Source organism: Triturus cristatus, chromosome 6 (assembly GCF_964204655.1).
Source record: "Triturus cristatus chromosome 6, aTriCri1.1, whole genome shotgun sequence".
Lineage (NCBI taxonomy): Eukaryota > Metazoa > Chordata > Amphibia > Caudata > Salamandridae > Triturus > Triturus cristatus.
Window position 1 is genome coordinate 1,920,653,756 of NC_140589.1, and position 20,724 is coordinate 1,920,674,479.

A 20,724-nucleotide genomic window follows, 5' to 3' on the forward strand; every position below is an offset into this window, starting at 1 on the left:
CGAAATGAAGGCTGCCCACTGATTTTTGGTGGAGTTGCAAGCTTCATTGACCTAGGTGCATGCTTGCTGCCTGTGCAAAGGCTGCTGTGTATTAGTTGTCTGTCTTGGCTCTGCCTCTGCTGCCTGGTGGGGAGACGAGTCGCTCTGCCGCCTCGCTTCATGTACATGCTGAAATTGTGTTTGCAGCCTGTACAGAGTGCATCCTGTGTCTGAAATTTAAGGCACAGGCGTGGTTATGTACTTCCTGCCCGCCCATTATGTAGCCAGTGCTGGTTGGGACTATGAGGTGTTTGGTTGTGCTGGGATTTAATTTTATGTCAGCTGTGGGGTTAAGTCTGTGTTGCCACCCAGCTGACGTTTCTGGTTGTCTGGAGTACAGGGTCTGCCCGAAACCTACGCACTATCACTGCCGTATCTCCTGTCTGCTTTGGGAATGTGTGCCCAGTCGTTTTACCTGTATAACAGCCGCCATCGGCCTCTGTAGAGACTGTTTTAAAGAGGCTAAAGAGCATCTGCAGGCTGGGCAGATCTTACGTAAGGTTAGGTATTCGGTTGCCTGCCTGTGTTGACACAAGACTATTGCTTTATTTATCGGAAAACATTAAAGCGCACTTCAGCAACATTGCAAATGCACTAGCGCTACTGAATGTATTTTTTAAAAAAGAGCTTTGTAGCAATTCTAACGCATGTTTAAGCATTTGTCCTAACACCCATATAAACAAATACTCCCCCTCAACTTCGATAATGGTACATCTCAAACACGCAATTTGTAAAATTAAGTGAGGCGCTCCTGAAACGGCTGCCACGCTGTCACTGAAATATCGGCCGCAAGGGAGCCGAGCTCACAGTTAAACTATATCTCAAGCATTAAACAAGCCATCCGGTGAGACTAGCCAGCATGCATTAAGATCTCCAATTAAAAAGGCACCCTACAGCGTGCTAACCAGATAGCAAAAAAAGTGCAAGCAAAGTGAAAGAAGACTGTAGTTAGGCACCGCTGTATCGGGACTACACAGAAGTAAGAAAATCACCAACAGCCAACCAAAAAGAAGATTACAATAGCACTACCACAACTAAGCGAATAGCAAACAGGCAAACAAATAAAATGAAATTTCACCCTACATACAAATTACTTTATGTCTCGCTGAGACAGCGCATGCAGTGCATGTGCTGCCAAGGCGAGACCTAAAAAGTATACATACCTGCATATACTCGCAGTTCCTAGTTACAGACTCAAGTAAGCACTCACAAACTCACTAAGATACTTATACACCCACTCACATATCTACTCCCATACTTATACATTCAGTCATATACCCTCTCAGATACTCATGCACCCACTCACTAACTCATTGAGATACTCATGCACTCACAGACTCACTTGGAGAGTGACACACCCATTTACAGACACACTCAGAGACTGACACATCTACTTAGAGACCCACTCATAGACTTATGCACTCAGTAAAATACCCACTCAGAGACTCTCATACCCACTCACAAACCCACATGGCCACTCATGCACCCACTCACAGAACCACTCAGATACTCATACTCCCACTTACAGACTCACCCGGAGAGTCATGCACCAATGTACAGACCCAGTGAGAGATTTACACACTCACTTACAGACCCACTCATACTCATGTCTGTACTCACAATCCCAGACACTCACACACCCACTGCAGACCCCGTGAGACACACATGCACTCACTCACAGATCAACTAAGATACTCATACACTCACTCATACACCCATACATACAGTCACTCACATACTCAGTAACAAATCCTCTCAGAGAGTTATGCACTCAATCACTTACTCATACACTCAGAGACTCATACACCCACTCACAGACTTGCTCAGATATACATGCACCCACTCATTCACCCACTCTAAGACTCATACATCCATTCACAGGCCCACTCAGACACTTGCCCTCCCAGTCACAGACCCACTCAGACACTTATGAATGAACCAATTCACTCTCCTGCTCAAAGACTTATGCTCTCACTCACAGACCCATTGAGCCACTCATACACCCATTCACAGATCCGCACAGACACTCACACACTCACTCACAGACCATCTTAGACACTCACATTCTCATATAGTCACATGCACACCCACTCACAGACCCACTCAGAGACTTATGCACCCAGTCACTCATATACTTAAAGACTCACGCACCCGCTCACAGTTGCACTCAGAGACCCACAAACCCACTCACAAAACCACTAAGACACTCACGCTCCTAGTCACAGACCCATGTAGAGACTCATGCACTCAGTCACAGACCCCCTAAGGCACTCATGCACCCACTCACTCATCCACTGAGACATGCACTTAGACACTCATGCATCCACTCACAGATCCAGTCAGACAGTTATCTTACTTACAAATGCACAAAAGCACTCATGCACCTAATTACAGATTGACTGAGAGACTCATGCAACAAATCACAGACCTATTCAGTAAGCCTGGGCAAAGCACTACGCTACACTAGCATAGTTTGCGACGTTTGCGCTACTTCGCACTACGCGAATTGCACGTAGCACTGTGCAAACATGCGTAGCGTAGTGTTGCGTAGTGCAGCAGTCATTTTTTTGCTTGCTCGCGGTCCTCAACGTCAAGTTGGCGACCGCGAGCAAGCAAAATGACATCCCGGCGAGACTTTTTCCTCGTTCGCGATCAGCAACATCAAGTTGGCGATCGCGAGCGTGGAAAATTAACCTACCAGCGAGATTCTCAACGCGGGGAGGTCAGGTTTCTCATTGCGAGTGGTCGCATATGCTCGCGACCGCTCGCGATGAGAAACTACCAGTCCGCGTTGAGAAAGCCGCCCCCCGAGTAAAAATCTACTCGAGCGGCAGAAAACTATAGCTCGCACTGTGCAAGATGCAGTTTTCAATGATTGCACAGTGCCGGATGCTTGTTCGCACTGTGCAATCATTGAAAACGACATCTTGCACAGTGCGAACAGGGTACTGCGCAGTTCGCAAAGTGCTACGCGTAGCTCGCGTAGTGCGAAGTGCACTTTGCGTAGCTTCGCGTAGCACTACATCGCGAACTACGCCCAGGGTTACTATTGAGACAATGATGCACCCACTCATAGATGCACTGAGACAGTCACTTAGTTTGTTACAGAAGTATTGATAAACTGATGCACCATCTCACAGGTCCACTGAAATACCTATACAGTGAATGAGAGACTTACTGATACAGTGATGCATGAAGTTACAGATTCCACTGAAAGAGTTATACTATATTATAGAGATGTTATGGGAGTTATACATGCTATTATAGAATCATTTAGATAGTAATGTCTTTAGTTTGTTGGTTGTAATCCATTTTGCAGTTATAAGTTTTGAGTGTGGTGGTGGCTGAAATTCACTTAAAAAAACAAAGGTTACAAAGACTTTATAGTTAGGAATTAGAATGTAAAAAACCCTAGAAATTCACTGAAGAAACCAAAGGTTGCAGGGACGTTATAGTTAGGAAAAATATATTTTTTTTAAACTTAGAAATTCACTGAAAAAACACAAAGGTTACAGGGGTGTTATAGTTAGGCTGACATTTAATTCGTACAAAACCAGAGAAATTCAGCAGTTATAGTCACCGTAGTTAACTATAACTCACGCCCCCACAATGCAGTGCAAATTACCTCACATATTACATCACTCATGACATGGTCACTGGCATTACTGATGATATCAATGATGACATCCCATATGACATCACTGATTACCATTATTACCATTAGTCTTTATTCGATTTAACAAAATCATAAAAGACACAAACATAAATCAAAACATTACATATAAAAACACATTAAAATTGTTAAGTTCATCAATAAATAAGTTAAAAATGGATTCTAAAAAAGCATTAAACTAGTCGAACTAACAGCAAATTTAACAATGTATAATTAATAAACCCCCTAGGCTACAGCATTGTAAAAACGTTTTACAGAATTTCACACTAGGCAACAGCGATGTGGGTAGCATGAGAGGGAACTATCTGTGATTTGCTAGAGGCTTTCGCCCTTAGGTTCCACGCCCAACCCAGAAATTTTGCTAATGGGATAGAAATGGTTGGGGAAGTGCTGGTGCATAGAATTCTTAAAGCAATGGCACTGCTCGTGGTACCCAGGTTCCTACACAATGGTGACAACCACACTCGCCTAGGAACAGCAAGTGCTGGACAGACGAACAGTAAATGGGCGATAGATTCAACATGCACCCCACAAGCTGGACAGATCTCTTCATTTGCACTAGACAATCTGCCTGTAAGAGACTTAATTGGAAGAGAACCTGCTCGCAGCTGAAAATACAGCTTCCTGTCTCTAGGCTTTGTGATCAGGTCCCAGTAGGGTTCAAAGGCGGGTGTAAACTTCGCCTCCAGATAACGACCAGCCATCCCATTAGGATTTACACGATTCCACACCTGGTGGTTAACCCGCTCCCAATAAATAGCTTTCATAACTTTCTTTGGGGGGAACTGCGCAGTTGTAGGTTCACTCCATAGCCCCGCCATGCCCATGGCTGTTAAGGTCTGACGAAGCTGCCTCAGCCATTCAATTTTATGAAAGACATCTAGTTCTATGACATCAATAATCCCTTTGGCGTACAAAGAGAGCTCGGGAGTAGTCCAAAGCCTTCGCCAGTATAAAATTGGACGTAATCTGGCGATATCTGCAACGGCATTCCTGCCAAGCTCGTACCTTACAGGGACCATAGGTGAACTCTGCGGGAGGCTTGTTATGCTACGGAGAAAATAATTTTCTGCTGTTGTTAGGGGAACCAACCGACTAAACCCCCATAATTCTGCCCCGTACAAAGCTGAACCCAGGGCCTTTGCCTCGTAAACTTGGAGTACAGGTTTAACGGGCTTGGTAAAAAACTTTTTGTGTTCTCTTATCAGGGTTCCCGAGATCTGTCTAAGCTTCAGGGCAGCGACCTCAATGTGCTTGTCCCACTTGCTGGTACTAGTTATGTGTATACCCAAGTAAACAAAGTTGGAAACCATTTCTATTTGTTGCCCATCCAGAAAAAACGTACTCGCTCTACAATTTGGATGCGGATTGAAGGCCATGAGTTTAGTCTTGGCCACGTTTACCTCCAAACCATGGCCAAGACAAAACTCCTCAAAGACTTTTAATGCTCTCTGCAAGCCGTTTGGAGTTTTTGATACGATTAACGTATCATCCGCAAACATTAATTTCGGAGTAGTAACTCCAGCAAGTTTTGGGGCATCAATAGTGGCGTTGAGCATAGCTTGGGCAATCCCATTAATATACAAGGAAAAAAGGGTTGGAGCCATGGTGCAGCCTTGCCTCACACCCCGCTCGACCGGAAACTCTGGAGTGACTTCACCTGCTCCACCCCACTGGATCCTAGCAAAATTAGACTCATGGAGCCTCCTTATCATTGTCAAGATTTCTACCGGGAGTCCTAATTTATTGAGCACAGCCCATAGCCGATGACGAGGGACAAGGTCAAAGGCAGCTCGCAGATCCACAAATGCTACGTAGAGACTGCCTTTCCCCAAAGTAACCACTTTCCAGTGGAGTTGCACAAATCTAAAGACCTGATCCAGTGTGCTGGTTGACTTACGAAAACCAGCTTGAAGGTGGGAGAGAATCATATTATCGTCAGCCCACGCTAACACCTGGTTCAATAACATCCTCCCAATAACCTTCTGAATTGTGTCAATTAAACTGATTGTTCTGTAATTTCCAGGGAGGGTTCTGTCACCCTTTTTAAACACAGGAATTATGACAGCCCCCCCCCCAGGATTTAGGAACTGGCGCACCAACAGCAATTGCATTTGCCAAAAGGGTAATGTATTCGCTCCAGGGTTTTTTGTTACCAAGGAAAAGATCAGATGGTATCCCATCGAGACCTGGAGCTCGCCCAGCTGCTACAGATCCCAGGGCCAATAGGGTGTCTTTAGTGCAAAAAGGGCCACTAGAGAAGAAAACAAGGGATATTTCCCATGTGGGGTTTGACTGGGGGTCACATGCATATTGGGGCCTAAAACAGTTTACCCAGTCATCTTGTGAGACATGATTTGTTGGTCTATCTGGTGACCCTCCCCTGCCCCACTTGATGATGTTCCAAAATAATCGTGAGTCCCTGGCATCACTAGCATCTTTCAAGTCTATCCAATATTGCTCGTCCCAATTCTTTTTGGCCATAGCTATGCATTTCTTGTATACTTGGCGAGCTTCCCTCACGTGACCAATACTGCCACTGGAGAGGGCTGTAATTAAATTAATTCTGGCACTTTTGCAATCAGCGTCATACCACCGTAAGCGTTTAGAGGGTGGTCGACTACCTCTCCTAGTTGGTTTAAGAAAAAACTGGCGTAGTTCCTCAAATAACGTTTCATGGTGGCCGGTTGCTGCCATAACACCTTGGTCGGAGAGCCTGCAGCTTTCAAGCTCCACAACGACTTCGGACAGCAATATATTAATGCTATCAATTGCCTTTTCGTTGGACCTAACCAAACTCCACTTAAGCCTACGCATGTCGTTAGAGGGAAATACCTCAGGTGGAGTAGATGACGCCACTGTTGGTTCTGCATTGCTACTTTTCCACCAGCGATGCGTTACACATAAAGGGTTATGGTCACTTTCTGGTCTGGGAACTACAACCATGTCTTTTACAAATTGCCATAACCTCATGCTGCAGAGTACATAATCGATTCTACTCCTATATCGGCCATTGTCAAAGGTGTAGGCCCCTTCCTTATCACCAGGGGTTCTTCCATTCAAAGCCCTCAAGCCTCTTTCATAACAGAGGGCGTTAACCTGCACTGCTGCCTCGGACCAGCGTTTTATTGGGTCCATATCTAGGCCGGGGATACCCCATAATTGTTCTTCTTCTGGGTCAAGTCCCCAGCAGGAATCTGAACTTAAGAGCGGTTCAAAAGTTACATTCAGATCCCCTGCAGCAAGCACTCCCCTCACACTTGAGTGCTGTGCGATAAGGGAATCCAGTGCAACCAGAGTCCTGGACTTCATCCCATTAGTCCCCCTCAAGTACAAATTATAGATGTCCACGTCACCCGATGGGCCCGCGGATAGTCTGACCAATTGAATGTCAGGGGAGCCTGTGTTGATTTCATTGACCGCCAAGAATAATTCTTGACGAGCCCATATTGTTAACCCACCCATCGGACGCCCTTTGGGTCCCTTAGATGCAGGAACGTGGAAATTCAGAAAGCCTTGAAGAAACTGCGGCTCGCAGGACCAAGTCTCCTGAAGGAGGCAAACATCAAAATTACCCATAAATTGGACCCACTCAGGGGAATCCATTTTTGACTTTAGGCCAGCAACATTCCACGAGATCATTGAGCCCAGCCCTATTCCCGACAGATTAGACTGACAGATATTATTGGGGCTACTGTCAAGATGGTTTGAGTGCCCTAAATGAGTTTGCAAAGGGGAGTGACTAGGAAGATTTGTTATCCCGGAAAAAGGGAATTCAACTTCAACCCTATTATTCACAGTGTCAGCACTCACTGCCGTAGCTTCCCTTTGGGGATGAGATTCTGGTCAATTAAAATAACCCAAATTGCGATTAAAATTAGGATTGTAATGATCAGAATGGGAAATAATGGGCTCTGGGAGCGCTCTAGGCACTCCCCAATGATGGAAAAAACTTTCAGCGCTGTGGGAGGGTACATTGTAGAAATATCCAAGATCACGCACCCCTATCCCCAACTGTCCCCCGGATAAGATATCGTCACAGATAAGGCGCACTATACGTCTATCTTGGAAGTTTACAACAATGACGTCTCCCTCCACATCTTTAGGCCTTGTTCCAACCCAGCCAACCCTTCTGGCAAATAGGATCTTCCCATCCAATCCAGAGTGCATAGGTCTATTTTTATTTAGCCAGAAGGTCACTTTATTTTTAAGTTCTGGGTAGGATTCAGACTTGCCATCCTTTAATTCTGGAACTCCAGTTAACACTGCTACATAAGGAAAAGAGGCTGGGGGAAGATGAAGGTGAACGTTTACAGGTTTCGCAGGATCTGTACGAACAATACTGCTGGGTCCTGCCTTCGGGCCCCTGTTTATCCCATTAGAGTTCTTTACTTCAGTGTCATTGCCCCTGTTATTACTTTTGATGGAGCTTATACATGGCAAAATATGGTTAGTGTTGTCCAAAGCAATAGGTGGGTCAGTCTCTAGGGGTGATCACAGGGCCAACAACAGGGGTAACTGTAGTATTTGTTGTAGGTACAGCCACAGGAATGTTGGAAAAATTAGAATTAACTCTCTCACTTGTTACGAGTTTGATAACATTTTTTAAGGAGCAGAAATTATCAAGCATCATCTGCTCCAAAGACTCGACTTTTATATTGATCACTTTGACCCTCTCAACCAGGGGAAGTAGTAACGAGCGTACCACCTGTTCAATCTTGGTGATAAGCTCATCCGATTGCGACCGGTCAAGAGTGATCTTTTTACCCACGCCATTAGTTTCACAATCCCCCTCTAATAGCGTACAAGTACCAGTATTTGAATTGGTAGGCTTTTTGGAGAGTTTCGGCTGCCTCCCTCCTTGGATATCATCAGCTCTTTTTCTTTTGGGGTTAGGCATACCTTTGGATTTCTTACTAGCCCGTGTCTGGGGGGGTGTATCATCGGATCTTGAGAAATTTTCAACTGCCAAAACATCCTCAGCAGGGGACTCTAGAATCCTGGTATTACTTTGATTCAGAGAGGGACGAGTCTCAAGGTCCTCTACCTGAGAGGGGCTACCCACCACAGGCCCAACTAATCTTGAAGGGGATCTAGCTAATGCTAGAGGCCCAATAGATGAGCGTCTTAACAGTGTTGGATCAGTAGAGAGCCGTCGCTCAGTTATGGCGATTTCGTGCTCTAGAACGGAAACAGCGCGTGTTATAAACTGGTCCATGGTGCCAGTAACTGTCCCGCCCCCCCCCGTGCGTTTACCCTTCCCTGCCATTGCCCAACCTGAAAAACAGTACAAGGGGTCAAATTACTACTTTAAAATATAAAACTATGCTAGCAAAAGGAAAACATATATTGAGAAAAATCTACAAAACACAGATGCTCATAACTTTGCATGAGAAATTATATCCCGATTACATCCCAATATGATGGTGTAGAGTCCAACGATTGGTCACAGAATGTACTTAGCATAAGAAATAGAACAGGTATACGTCCTCAGGGGGTGTAATACTCCAGTAGCACACTATCCTCAAAGCACCACGTAGTAATAATGATCACAGTTTCAACTTTGCCACAGTACCTTAGGCGTTGGGAAGAAGATCTACGAGGGGTGGCCCAGCCCTGCCTCCTCCTGGCGATGACGGGCAAGGACGGGCCCGCGGGCGCCGCCCGCGCGCGTCCCGCGCTGCGGTGGTGCCTGTGGGACTTTAAACTGTTCCGGCGCGGCCACGTAGCGTCACTGGCGTGCGCGGCCGCAAGGTTTGCAGGGATTTGTAGGCCGTTCCCCTCACGGCGGCGGTCTTCAAAGATACCAGTTCCTGCTCCCGCTGGTGCTGGGCCGTTCCCCTCACGGCTGACGAAATGCCAAATGGATTCTGGCCGCAGGTAGCGCGTCCCGCGCTGCGGTGGTGCCTGTGGGACTTTAAACTGTTCCGGCGCGGCCGCGTAGCGTCACTGGCGTGCGCGGCCGCAAGGTTTGCAGGGATTTGTAGGCCGTTCCCCTCACGGCGGCGGTCTTCAAAGATACCAGTTCCTCATCCAGTGATTGTGAAGGTTTTCTAAAAGTTACTGAGTGTTAAACACATATACTAAGGTAAATCGCTGTGGAAGTTCTAAATAATGTAAAAACTAACAATTACTCGTCCTCTGTCTAAAATAGTAGGAATGATTGAACATTTGGCAGGTGATCTTGGAAATAGCAGAGAAATTTCACTATTTAACTGGCTGCTGGCTAAATAATTGAGATTCTGCACTCTTTGGCTCGACAGCCGTGCAACTAGCAAAGTGGTTTCACTATTTACCTGGCCCCTGACTAAGTAGCGAAATTTTGCACTGATCAGCTGGTGGCCTTACAATTAGCAGATACACTTCACTATTTACCAGGCTTCTGGCTTAGTAGTAGGGATTCTGCATTGTGTGGCCAGTGATCTTGCAAATAGAAGAAAATCTTCATTATTTACCCGGCTGCTGGCTAAATATTAGAGATTCTGCCCTGTTTTTGCCGGTGGCCGTGCAAATAGTCGAAAAACGTCACTATTTACCCTGCCACTGGATAAATAGTAGAGCTGCTACACTGTCCAAGTGGTGGCCATACAGAAAGCAGAAAAACGTCTCCATTTCCAGGTCACTGTCTAAATAATAGAGATTTGACACTATTTGGCTGGGGTTTTTTGAAAAACCTCTTCTTCCCCTGAGGCTGCCAACATCCTATCCTTCTCTTTCACAATTTAGTTGCCACCTAAACTCGAGGGTTGTTAGCTCATCAATGGTTTGCGACAGCAGTTGCAGTCACAAACTATCAATAAGTTATTTTCTGAAATGGCAAAGGGAGGGAGGAAATTGTTTTTAATGAACCCTCCTATTTGCAATTCAGAAGTGATCACAAAAGTCCTTGTACTAGTCTAAAGAAACTTCCAACGCATAAAAAAGGGTTTGTACATAATGATAAGTACTTTTGTGCTTACAAACCTTGTTATTTTGCTACATGAGACACTTAGGGGCCCATTAGGACGGGCGGACTTTAGTCCGCCCGCCATCCTCGCAGTGCTGGGACCAGCCGCCAGACGTGCAGCAGTCCCGCACCGCTAATTAGGATGCAACCACCACCCTGGCGGTCACTATCTGCATATTTGACATTGCGGAGGGTGCTGCTTACAGCAGCACCCACCGCAATGCCAAATAAAAATGTTGTGCATTCCCATGCATAACGTGGCAGGCACCGGTTGGTACCTGCCACCTTGTGCATGTGAATGGAAGGGGTACCATGGGTACCCCCCAAGTGCACCCCCACCCCTCTGGGAACCCACATCAGGCCCCCAAAGCACATCCCCACCAGCCTTTCCATGGCAGCATCACCGCCATAGAAAGGCCTTTGTGAACATGTATCCTAATATGGATGGCGGTGCCCACTAGGCACTGCCACCATATTGTGCCCCAAGTCCGCCCGGCCGGCAATCAGAACGATTGCCGATCGGCGGAAAAGCATCAGAAAAGCGGCGGACACACTTTGCGTCCGCCACGATACCCCTGCCGTAATAATATGGCGGGGGTAAATCAGGTTGAGATGGCGGGCGGATCACCACGGCCGGCCCGGCCGTGGTGATCCGCCCGCCATCATAATCAACCCCCTAGTGCTAAAAACAGTGTAGATACAGGCATTAACTTATAGGGCTAAATGTCCCAACTGTTTGAATACTTCCAAGTTATTTTGACAGGCACAGCATGCTGCTAGCGCTGGGAGGCCTTCGGGTAGCTATGCGCTTAACAAATGTTGAATAATAATAATAATGCTACTTCATTACACCCTGGGCTAAGACATTGGGACTTGGGAGGTCCTTTATGGGGATGTCTCGTGCTTCACAAATGCTCCTACTCTTTAACATTAACCTGTGGATGTGACTAATGATAAAGATTTGGCAGACTAGTTAACGCTGTTTGCTCACTCTTGCTCACAAAGCAATGCGAATGTACATGGGACCGATATAGGATTCGCCAAAAGCTCCATGTTATTAGAACAATAGAGACTGATCACTCAATATACGCACAGTTGGGTAATAGACTCAATAACAAAGAATTCCCCTTTTTTTTATTTACACCATTTAAAAAAAAAAAAAAAATAAGTTTTTGTTTAAGAATTTGCAACCTAATATATTTGCAGCTAACCTGGGAATACATCTGTGTTTTTCTATGGACACATTCCAAGGAATTTACAGACATTACCAAAAATATGCAAATAGGAGCTGTCGATAATTGATTTGATACATTGCCGCTCCAAAATACATACTTTTAATTAATTTCAGATAGACAATAAGAAAGAGTTGCACCAACACATGCTAGGATGAATACACATTCATTATTTAGAAGGAAAACCCACAATTGTTCAAACCTCAATGGACCATGGGGCGCACCTCATACCAAAGATTCAAAAGTAAGCTCACACATTGTACAACCTTTGAAAGGACGATGGTGTTCCTTCCACTTCATCCATTTTTCTGCACTATCATCAGGACAGATGTGACAACCCAAACATATTATTCACTAACACATTTGATCTGTGGGAGCGGCTGGCTGGGTGAATCCGTGAGGGATGTTTTTACTAGTGTGGTTTCAAATTGCTAATGTAGGGAGCGGCAGTTTGAACTGTTTTGTGTAACATGGTTTCTTAGTGAAGTTTGGCTTTGTTTGCGAAATCCGACACGAGTGTACATCCACTGAGCCACATCTTTAACTTCATGGTGCCTCTACCCATCTGTAGTTCCAGATTCGTAGTTTTAAGGAATATTACTAAGTTTATGGTGAAAAAGACCAATGCAGTTGTTGAAGTCTTAAATTCAGCATGTGCCTCTTGATCAGGGAGTGTGAGTCATTTGTTTGGGTTGCACACCTTTCCTGATGATGGGCCAGGAAAATTCGCTGAAGTTGACCAAAAAGCTGACATTCTCTCATGAACTGAACAAATATATATTAAGCAGGGAGCAGGTACAAAGGAAAATAGCTCATGACAGTTATTTGGCCACCAACTACCCTCAGCCGTGTCATGGCATATGGATGGTAGTCACCAATGTTAAAAGGAGGAACTCCCATCCTTAGCAGAGTTGAGTACTCTAGCAGTAAGTGACTTGCTCTAAAAAAAAGTAGAATTGTAGGGGAACTTGGAAAAGATACAACGTGTGTCAGAAATGTTCTAGTGAGATACAGGACAGCACCGGGCTACTCAATGAAGTGAAGGGAGCCTGATGTCACTTTGTATTAGATGACAGCCTTACTGCATTAATAGATTTACTTATGTGCACTTTTAATAAACCTTGTACAGCAACTTTCAGACACGTCAGAGAATCTTCGGCAACCTTTATGTGAAATTCAATTCTAGGTAAGATGGAATCTATTCATATATGTGGTAAATGCCAATCGCATATTGCACAAAGGATATGCCTTACCAGGGTTCTGAATATACTGAAATACTACATCATATACTGACTGTCTCAGGCAGTAAGAGATGCCACGCATCTGGGGATTAATATATGCCACAGGAGCCTCTTCATCTACAAGTTTCTTTTTTCTCAAGTCCAAAGTCAGTTACCAGGCTGAGAAAAACTGCTGGGGACCTGATAAACAGAATTTAAAATCATTAAAAAAACATTCAAAGAAACCAGTAACTCACTTGAGTTTATTTAACTTTGATGTGGGGCTCTTCAGTCCTTCACAGAGCAGCATTATCCCTCTATCTTGCAGGGAATTCTGAATTAAGTCCAGAGTTTGCAGGCAACAGCTTGAGCTGATTACAGATGCAAGATCCTCTCCGCAAGCCTCTGTGAGACCACATCTCTGCACCCTATAAAGAAGAGAGAAGAAAGTGAGGAAGCATTGACTCTGGGAAGAAATGTCCTTAAGTGCAAGCCTCTGTGAGACCACATCTCTGCACCCTATAAAGAAGAGAGAACAAAGTGAGGAAGCATTGACTCTGGGAGGAAATGTCCTTAAGTGCAAGCCTCTGTGAGACAACATCTCTGCACCCTATAAAGAAGAGAGAAGAAAGTGAGGAAGCATATACTCTGGGAGTAAATGTCCTTAAGTGCAAGCCTCTGTGAGACCACATCTCTGCACCCTACAAAGAAGAGAGAACAAAGTGAGGAAGCATTGACTCTGGGAGGAAATGTCCTTAAGTGCAAGCCTCTGTGAGACCACATCTCTGCACCCTACAAAGAAGAGAGAACAAAGTGAGGAAGCATTGACTCTGGGAGGAAATGTCCTTAAGTGCAAGCCTCTGTGAGACCACATCTCTGCACCCTACAAAGAAGAGAGAACAAAGTGAGGAAGCATTGACTCTGGGAGGAAATGTCCTTAAGTGCAAGCCTCTGTGAGACCACATCTCTGCACCCTATAAAGAAGAGAGAACAAAGTGAGGAAGCATAGACTCTGGGAGGAAATGTCCTTAAGTGCAAGCCTCTGTGAGACCACATCTCTGCACCCTATAAAGAAGAGAGAACAAAGTGAGGAAGCATTGACTCTGGGAGGAAATGTCCTTAAGTGCAAGCCTCTGTGAGACCACATCTCTGCACCCTATAAAGAAGAGAGAAGAAAGTGAGGAAGCATTGACTCTGGGAGGAAATGTCCTTAAGTGCAAGCCTCTGTGAGACCACATCTCTGCACCCTATAAAGAAGAGAGAACAAAGTGAGGAAGCATTGACTCTGGGAGGAAATGTCCTTAAGTGCAAGCCTCTGTGAGACAACATCTCTGCACCCTATAAAGAAGAGAGAACAAAGTGAGGAAGCATAGACTCTGGGAGGAAATGTCCTTAAGTGCAAGCCTCTGTGAGACCACATCTCTGCACCCTACAAAGAAGAGAGAACAAAGTGAGGAAGCATTGACTCTGGGAGGAAATGTCCTTAAGTGCAAGCCTCTGAATGGCAGCATGTCAACAGACTGAAGAGAAGACATTAAAGTGAGTGAGTGCTGTCTCAGAGAATAAACAGTCCTTATGTTGAGATAATGTATGTCAGTACATCTGCACAAAGGAGAGAAAATAAGGTGAGAGTGCAGCATCCTAGAAAGGAGAATTATTTCGGATTGTAAAAACCTTGTTGACTCCAAAGGCAAGAAAAACCCTACCTCTCCCTTTGGCAGCTCTCTGCAATAAACTGGCAGGATATTTGCAAGATAAAGTGTCCGCAATATATAGTGCACAACAACATACAAAAGGAGATGCACCCAACAAAGTAGAGGTATGCACCAGGTCGAAGGAGATGCCCTGTCTCTCATTGTTTCCCTTGATCACAAAGAGACATTTTCAGTCCTATTTGGAAACGTAAAATCAGGTTCTCCTTCAGACTCAGCTACTCCCCATATTGTTTTACTAGGACAGCGAGAAATGCTCCCTAGGCTTTCGGAGCTCCTTAATTTGTCAATAACCTTAGGAACAGTTCACCGAGAGTAGAAATAAGAAGTGGTCAAGCCATTTTTAAAAAATTTGAATCCTGACCCTACATGCCCCGGGAACTACAGACCCATTTTATTGCTACCAGTTATAGGGAAGGTCTTAGAAAAGCATATTAAAATCAGCATCTCTTACTATTTCTAGAAGACCGCTTCCTTCTTGATCCCACACAGAATGGCTTCAGTCCAAAACATAACACTGAATCCGCATTACTTGAAGTAACTGACAAGGCAAAAATGCTGCTAGACCAAGAAGGGTCTACGGCTATTATCCTCCTCAACCTGAGTGCGGCGTTTTATACGGTCGATCATGACACACTTGCACTCAGGCTGAGGGAAATTGGAATAAGAAAGGATGCGCTAAACTGGCTTTCTTCTTTTTTACAAGAAGGGTCTTTTCATATCTGGGAACCTCCCTGTTATTGAGAGTCTGTCCCTGTGAAGTGTGGGGTTCCACAGAGATCTGCACTAAGCCTCACACTGTTTAAAATATACGTACGACGACTAGTAGCCATAATTAAGGAATTTGGTGTCCTTGATCTCCTATGCTGATGGTTCGTTGATGGTCTCTCTTGCTCTTAAGACTGGATCTCAACATTAGCTAGGTCCATGCCTCAAGAAAGTAGCACAATGGATGACGAGCTGCTCCTTAAAATTAAATGGAGATTAAACCGAGCTGTTGATGGTGGGAAACAATCCAACCCACACATAATGCTAAGTTGGCCAAGATGTCTTGGCCCTCCTCCTCTCCGATCTTCTCCTATAAAAAGTTTAGGTATGTGGATGTAGAGTTCCTAAACAATGGAAGCTCAAGCCAATAGATTGACCACATTCTGCTTTGTTTTGCTTGAACTCTACAGAAAGTCTTAGATCTACTTCCCTCACATTTGAGGAGAATCGTGGTCCAGGCGCTTATTCTCTGCTGCCTGGACTATGACAACTCGCAGTATGTTGGTTCCCCATAGTCAGTTATTAAGAGACTTTGGGTTGCCCAAAAGGCTGCTGCATGGACCATCTACATATCTAAGTGAAAAGTACCTTGGCCTAGCTGCGCTGGCTTCCAGTGGAGTAAAGGATAACATTTAAAGCACTCTGTATGGTTCATAGGAGTGTGAATCATAGGGGACCTCCACCGATAAGTGCTCTTCTATCAGCCTACGCTCCCAAAAGGAGTATAAGATCCTATAATGTAGGGCTCTTGAGCGTGCCACGCATTCACAGACGAAGATTAGGTGGAGGATCGTTCCCTTATCTGTCCCCCAAACTTTGGAATTCCTGCGAAGGGAATTAAAACTGGAGCATAATGAGATTAGGTTCAGAAAGGTGATCAAAACATGGCTCTAACCTCAATAGTTTACCTTAAACTCCAGCTCTAGATGATTGGGGATACACACTTGACTCACTTACTGCTAGGAAGCATCATGGTAGCTATGTGCTGTATACATTTGCATATGATGATATAAGCAGACCTTCCCAGCAAACCTCTGAAAACCCATCTGCAGAAAGTACAGGCGTAAGAACAAAAGTGAGTGAGCAATAATATTACAGAAGAAACAAGAAGTATACAGCATGCCTCTGAGACCAAATGCGCTCATGATGTAAACACGAGAGAATAAAGTGAGAGAGTGGTGTATTCGAGAGGAGAAGACGCTTCCAGGAAGCCTCGGAGACCACAAGCTATGTGATTTAAAGACAAGAGAATAAAGTGAAAGAGCAGTGTATCGGAGAGGAGAAAACCCTTCCAGGAAGCCTCGGAGACCATGTGTGCACAAAGTAAATGTGAGGGAATAAAGAAAGAGAGCAGTGTATTGGAGAGGAGAAGAACCTTCCGGGAAGCCTCTGAGACCACATGTGTGCACGATGTAAAGGTGAGAGAATAAAGTGATAGAGCAGTGTTTTGGAGAGGAGAAGACCCTTCCAGGGAGCATCTGAGATCATATGTGTGCACGATCTAAGACAACAGAATATGTAAAGGTGAGAGAATAAAGTGAGAGAGCAGTGTATTGGAGAAGCCTCTGAGATCACATGTGCATGATGTAAAGGTGAGAGAATACAGCGAGAAAGCATTGTATTGGAGTGGAGAAGATCCTTCCAGCCTCGGAGAACCAATGTGCGTATGATGTAAAGGCAAGAGAATAAAGTGAGAGAGAAGTGATCTAGAAAGGAGAAGAATAAAGTGAAAGAGCAGTGTATTGGAATAGAGAGGACCCTCCCAGGAAAGCCTTGGAGACCACATGGCTGCACATTGTAAAGAGAGAGAGCAGATTATTGGAGAGGAGAGGACCTTTCAAAGAAGCCTCTGAGACCCTGTGTACACAATGTAAAGGAAAGAGAATAAAGTGAGAGAAAAGTGTACTGGAGAGGAGAGAGCACTCCCAGGAAGCCTCTGAGTGCACATGTATACACGATGTAAAGGCGAGTGAATAAAGTGAGAGCAGTGTATTGGAGAGGAGAAGACCCTTTTAGGAAGTGTCTGAGTCCTCGTGTGTGCACAATGCAAAGCTGAAGCAAAAAAGTAAGAGAGAAGTGTATTGGAGAGGAGAAGGCCCTTCCAGGAAACCTCTTCTACCACATGTGTGCACGATGTAAAGGGGAGCGAATAAAGTGAGAGAGCAGTGTATCGGAGAGGAGAAAACTCTTCCAGGAAGCCTCAGAGACCATGTGTGCACAAAGTAAATGTGAGGGAATAAAGAAAGAGAGCAGTGTATTGGAGAGGAGAAGACCCTTCCAGGAAGCCTCGGAGACCACAAGCTACATGATGTAAAGACAAGAGAATAAAGTGAGAGCAGTGTATCGGAGAGGAGAAAACCCTTCCAGGAAGCCTCGCAGACCATGTGTGCACAAAGTAAATGTGAGGGAATAAAGAAAGAGAGCAGTGTATTGGAGAGGAGAAGAACCTTCCAGGAAGCCTCTGAGACCACATGTGTGCACGATGTAAAGGTGAGAGAATAAAGTGATAGAGCAGTGTTTTGGAGAGGAGAAGACCCTTCCAGGAAGCATCTGAGACCAAAAAAGAGGAGCCTTCCAAGATGTCTTGGAGATCCAATGTGTGCACGATGTAAAGACGAGAATATAAAGTAAGAGAGCAGTGTATTTGAGAGTTGAGGACCCTTCCAGGAAGCCTCGAAGACCAAAGGTGTGTACAATATAAAGCCAAGAGAATAAAGTGAAAGAGCAGTGTATTGGAGAGGAGAGGACCATTCCAGGAAACCTCTGAGACCATATATGTGCGCAATGTAAAGGCGAAGGAATAAGAGAGAGCAGTGTATAGGAGGTGAGAAAACCTTCTAGGAAGCCTCTTAAACACATGTGTGCACAATGTGAAGGTGAGAAAATAAAGTGAGAGAGCAGTGTATTGGAGAGAAGAAGACCCTTCCAGGAAGCATCTGAGATCATATGTGTGCATGATGTAAAGCTGAGAGAATAAAGTGAGAGAGCAGTGTATTGGAGAGGAGAGGACCATTCCAGGAAACCTCTGAGACCATATATGTGCACAATGTAAAGGCGAAGGAATAAGAGAGAGCAGTGCATAGAAGGTGAGATGACCCTTCTAGGAAGCCTCTTAAACACATGTGTGCACAATGTGAAGGTGAGAAAATAAAGTGAGAGAGCAGTGTATTGGGGAGAAGAAGACCCTTCCAGGAAGCATCTGAGATCGTATGTGTGCATGATGTAAAGGTGAGAGAATACAGTGAGAGAGCAGTGTATTGGGGAGAAGAAGACCCTTCCAGGAAGCATCTGAGATCATATGTGTGCATGATGTAAAGGTGAGAGAATACAGCGAGAAAGCATTGTATTGGAGAGGAGAAGATCCTTCCAGCCTCGGAGAACCAAAGTGTGTATGATGTAAAGGCAAGAGAATAAAGTGAGAGAGAAGTGATCTGGAAAGGAGAAGACCCATCCAGGAAGCCTCTTAGACCACATGTGTGCAAAATGTAAAGGTGAAAGAATAAAGTGAAAGAGCAGTGTATTGGAATAGAGAGGACCCTTCCAGGAAAGCCTTGGAGACCACATGGGTGCACATTGTAAAGAGAGAGAGCAGATTATTGGAGAGGAGAGGACCTTTCAAAGAAGCCTCTGAGACCCCGTGTACACAATGTAAAGGAAAGAGAATAAAGTGAGAGAAAAGTGTACTGGAGAGGAGAGAGCACTCCCAGGAAGCCTCTGAGGGCACATGTATACACGATGTAAAGGCGAGTGAATAAAGTGAGAGCAGTGTATTGGAGAGGAGAAGACCCTTTCAGGAAGCCTCTGAGACCACATGTGTGCATTATATGAAGGTGAGAGAGTAAAGTGAGAGAGCAGTGTATTGGAAAGGAGAAGACCCTTCCAGGAAGTGTCTGAGTCCTCGTGTGTGCACAATGCAAAGCTGACGGAAAAAGTAAGAGAGAAGTGTATTGGAGAGGAGAAGGCCCTTCCAGGAAACCTCTTATACCACATGTGTGCATGATGTAATGGTGAGAGAATAAAGTGAGAGAGCAATGTATTGGGGAGAGAGAAGACCCTTCCAGGAAGCCTCTGAGATCAAATCTGTGTACAATGTAAAGGCTTGAGTATAATGTGAGAGAGCAGTGTATTGGAGGAAAGGACCCTTCCAGGAAGCCTCTGAGACCGCATGTGTGCATGATGTAAAGACAAGAAAATAAAGTGAGAGAAGTGTATTGGAGAAGAGAAGAATATAGAGGAGCAAGCACATAATAAGTGAGTGGTGTATCTGTGAGATGAAAAGAGACATTCAATAATAGATTACAGTAAAACAGCACATCTGTAAACGGAGAATTAAAGTACATGGGGTCAATGTGTATGCTCTAACTCTCTTTTAGAGGTTATGCCTGAGCTCTTATAGTGTCACAGAGTGATGGCATGGACTCCATCTGTAGTCATCAGAGCTACCTAATTCCAGCAGTGGTGTGTTGCTCTCTTCTGGGCCAGTGACCTGTATGACAGAACTAGCCCATGCAGCCCCCTCAATGGGCCACTTTTATAAGTGGAAGGAAGATAGTCTGAGTAGCTACAGAGAGAGACATTCTCTTTCAACACTTGTTCCCAACATTGCATGAACCCTGGAACTTAAAAATCTCCTCTCCCATACGTCTTGCATAGCCTGGACACTGGTGAGTAAGACATTCCTGGAACAACGACCTGGATTTTATTCCCAGTATTTACCATTGACTGGTAAATGAAGGTATAAATTCCAGAGCCCCTTTCTGTTTTGGGTTTAGTCTAGTTTTTAGGATGGAAGGTTTTACATAGGCTGCTCCAGACGCAGTTTTTATCTTACATATACAATGGGAAGAGGGAGCAGGAGATGGGTGTGCCGTGCCAGAAGGTGTCAAATAAAAGAGGGCACAAACGAGGGAGAGATGTTGTCTCTAAACCTGATTACACAAAAATGTCTGCAGGAAAACAGTTAGAAAGAGGGGAAGCAGCATGGGCAGGGGTGGCCTTTGCTTTTCAAAGGCACACTCCTGGCTCAGTTCCATCACACCTTTGACTTGACAAGATCCTTAGTCCGGTCCAGAATTGATACCTACAACACAACACATGTACAGAGCCAGATTTAGAGAGTGAGTTCAACTTTGAA

At 44.9% G+C, this 20,724-nt stretch overlaps 1 protein-coding gene across 1 annotated transcript in view; it reads right to left on the bottom strand.

The window, feature by feature from the left end:
• The window catches only part of LOC146822470 (NACHT, LRR and PYD domains-containing protein 3-like), a 580,768-nt gene that overhangs the window by 178,987 nt on the left and 381,057 nt on the right, over positions 1-20,724 (bottom strand). The window contains exon 10 of the mRNA XM_085613585.1: positions 13,368-13,538. Coding sequence (XP_085469711.1) covers positions 13,368-13,538 — 171 coding nt within the window. The remainder of the gene's footprint in view (positions 1-13,367; positions 13,539-20,724) is intronic.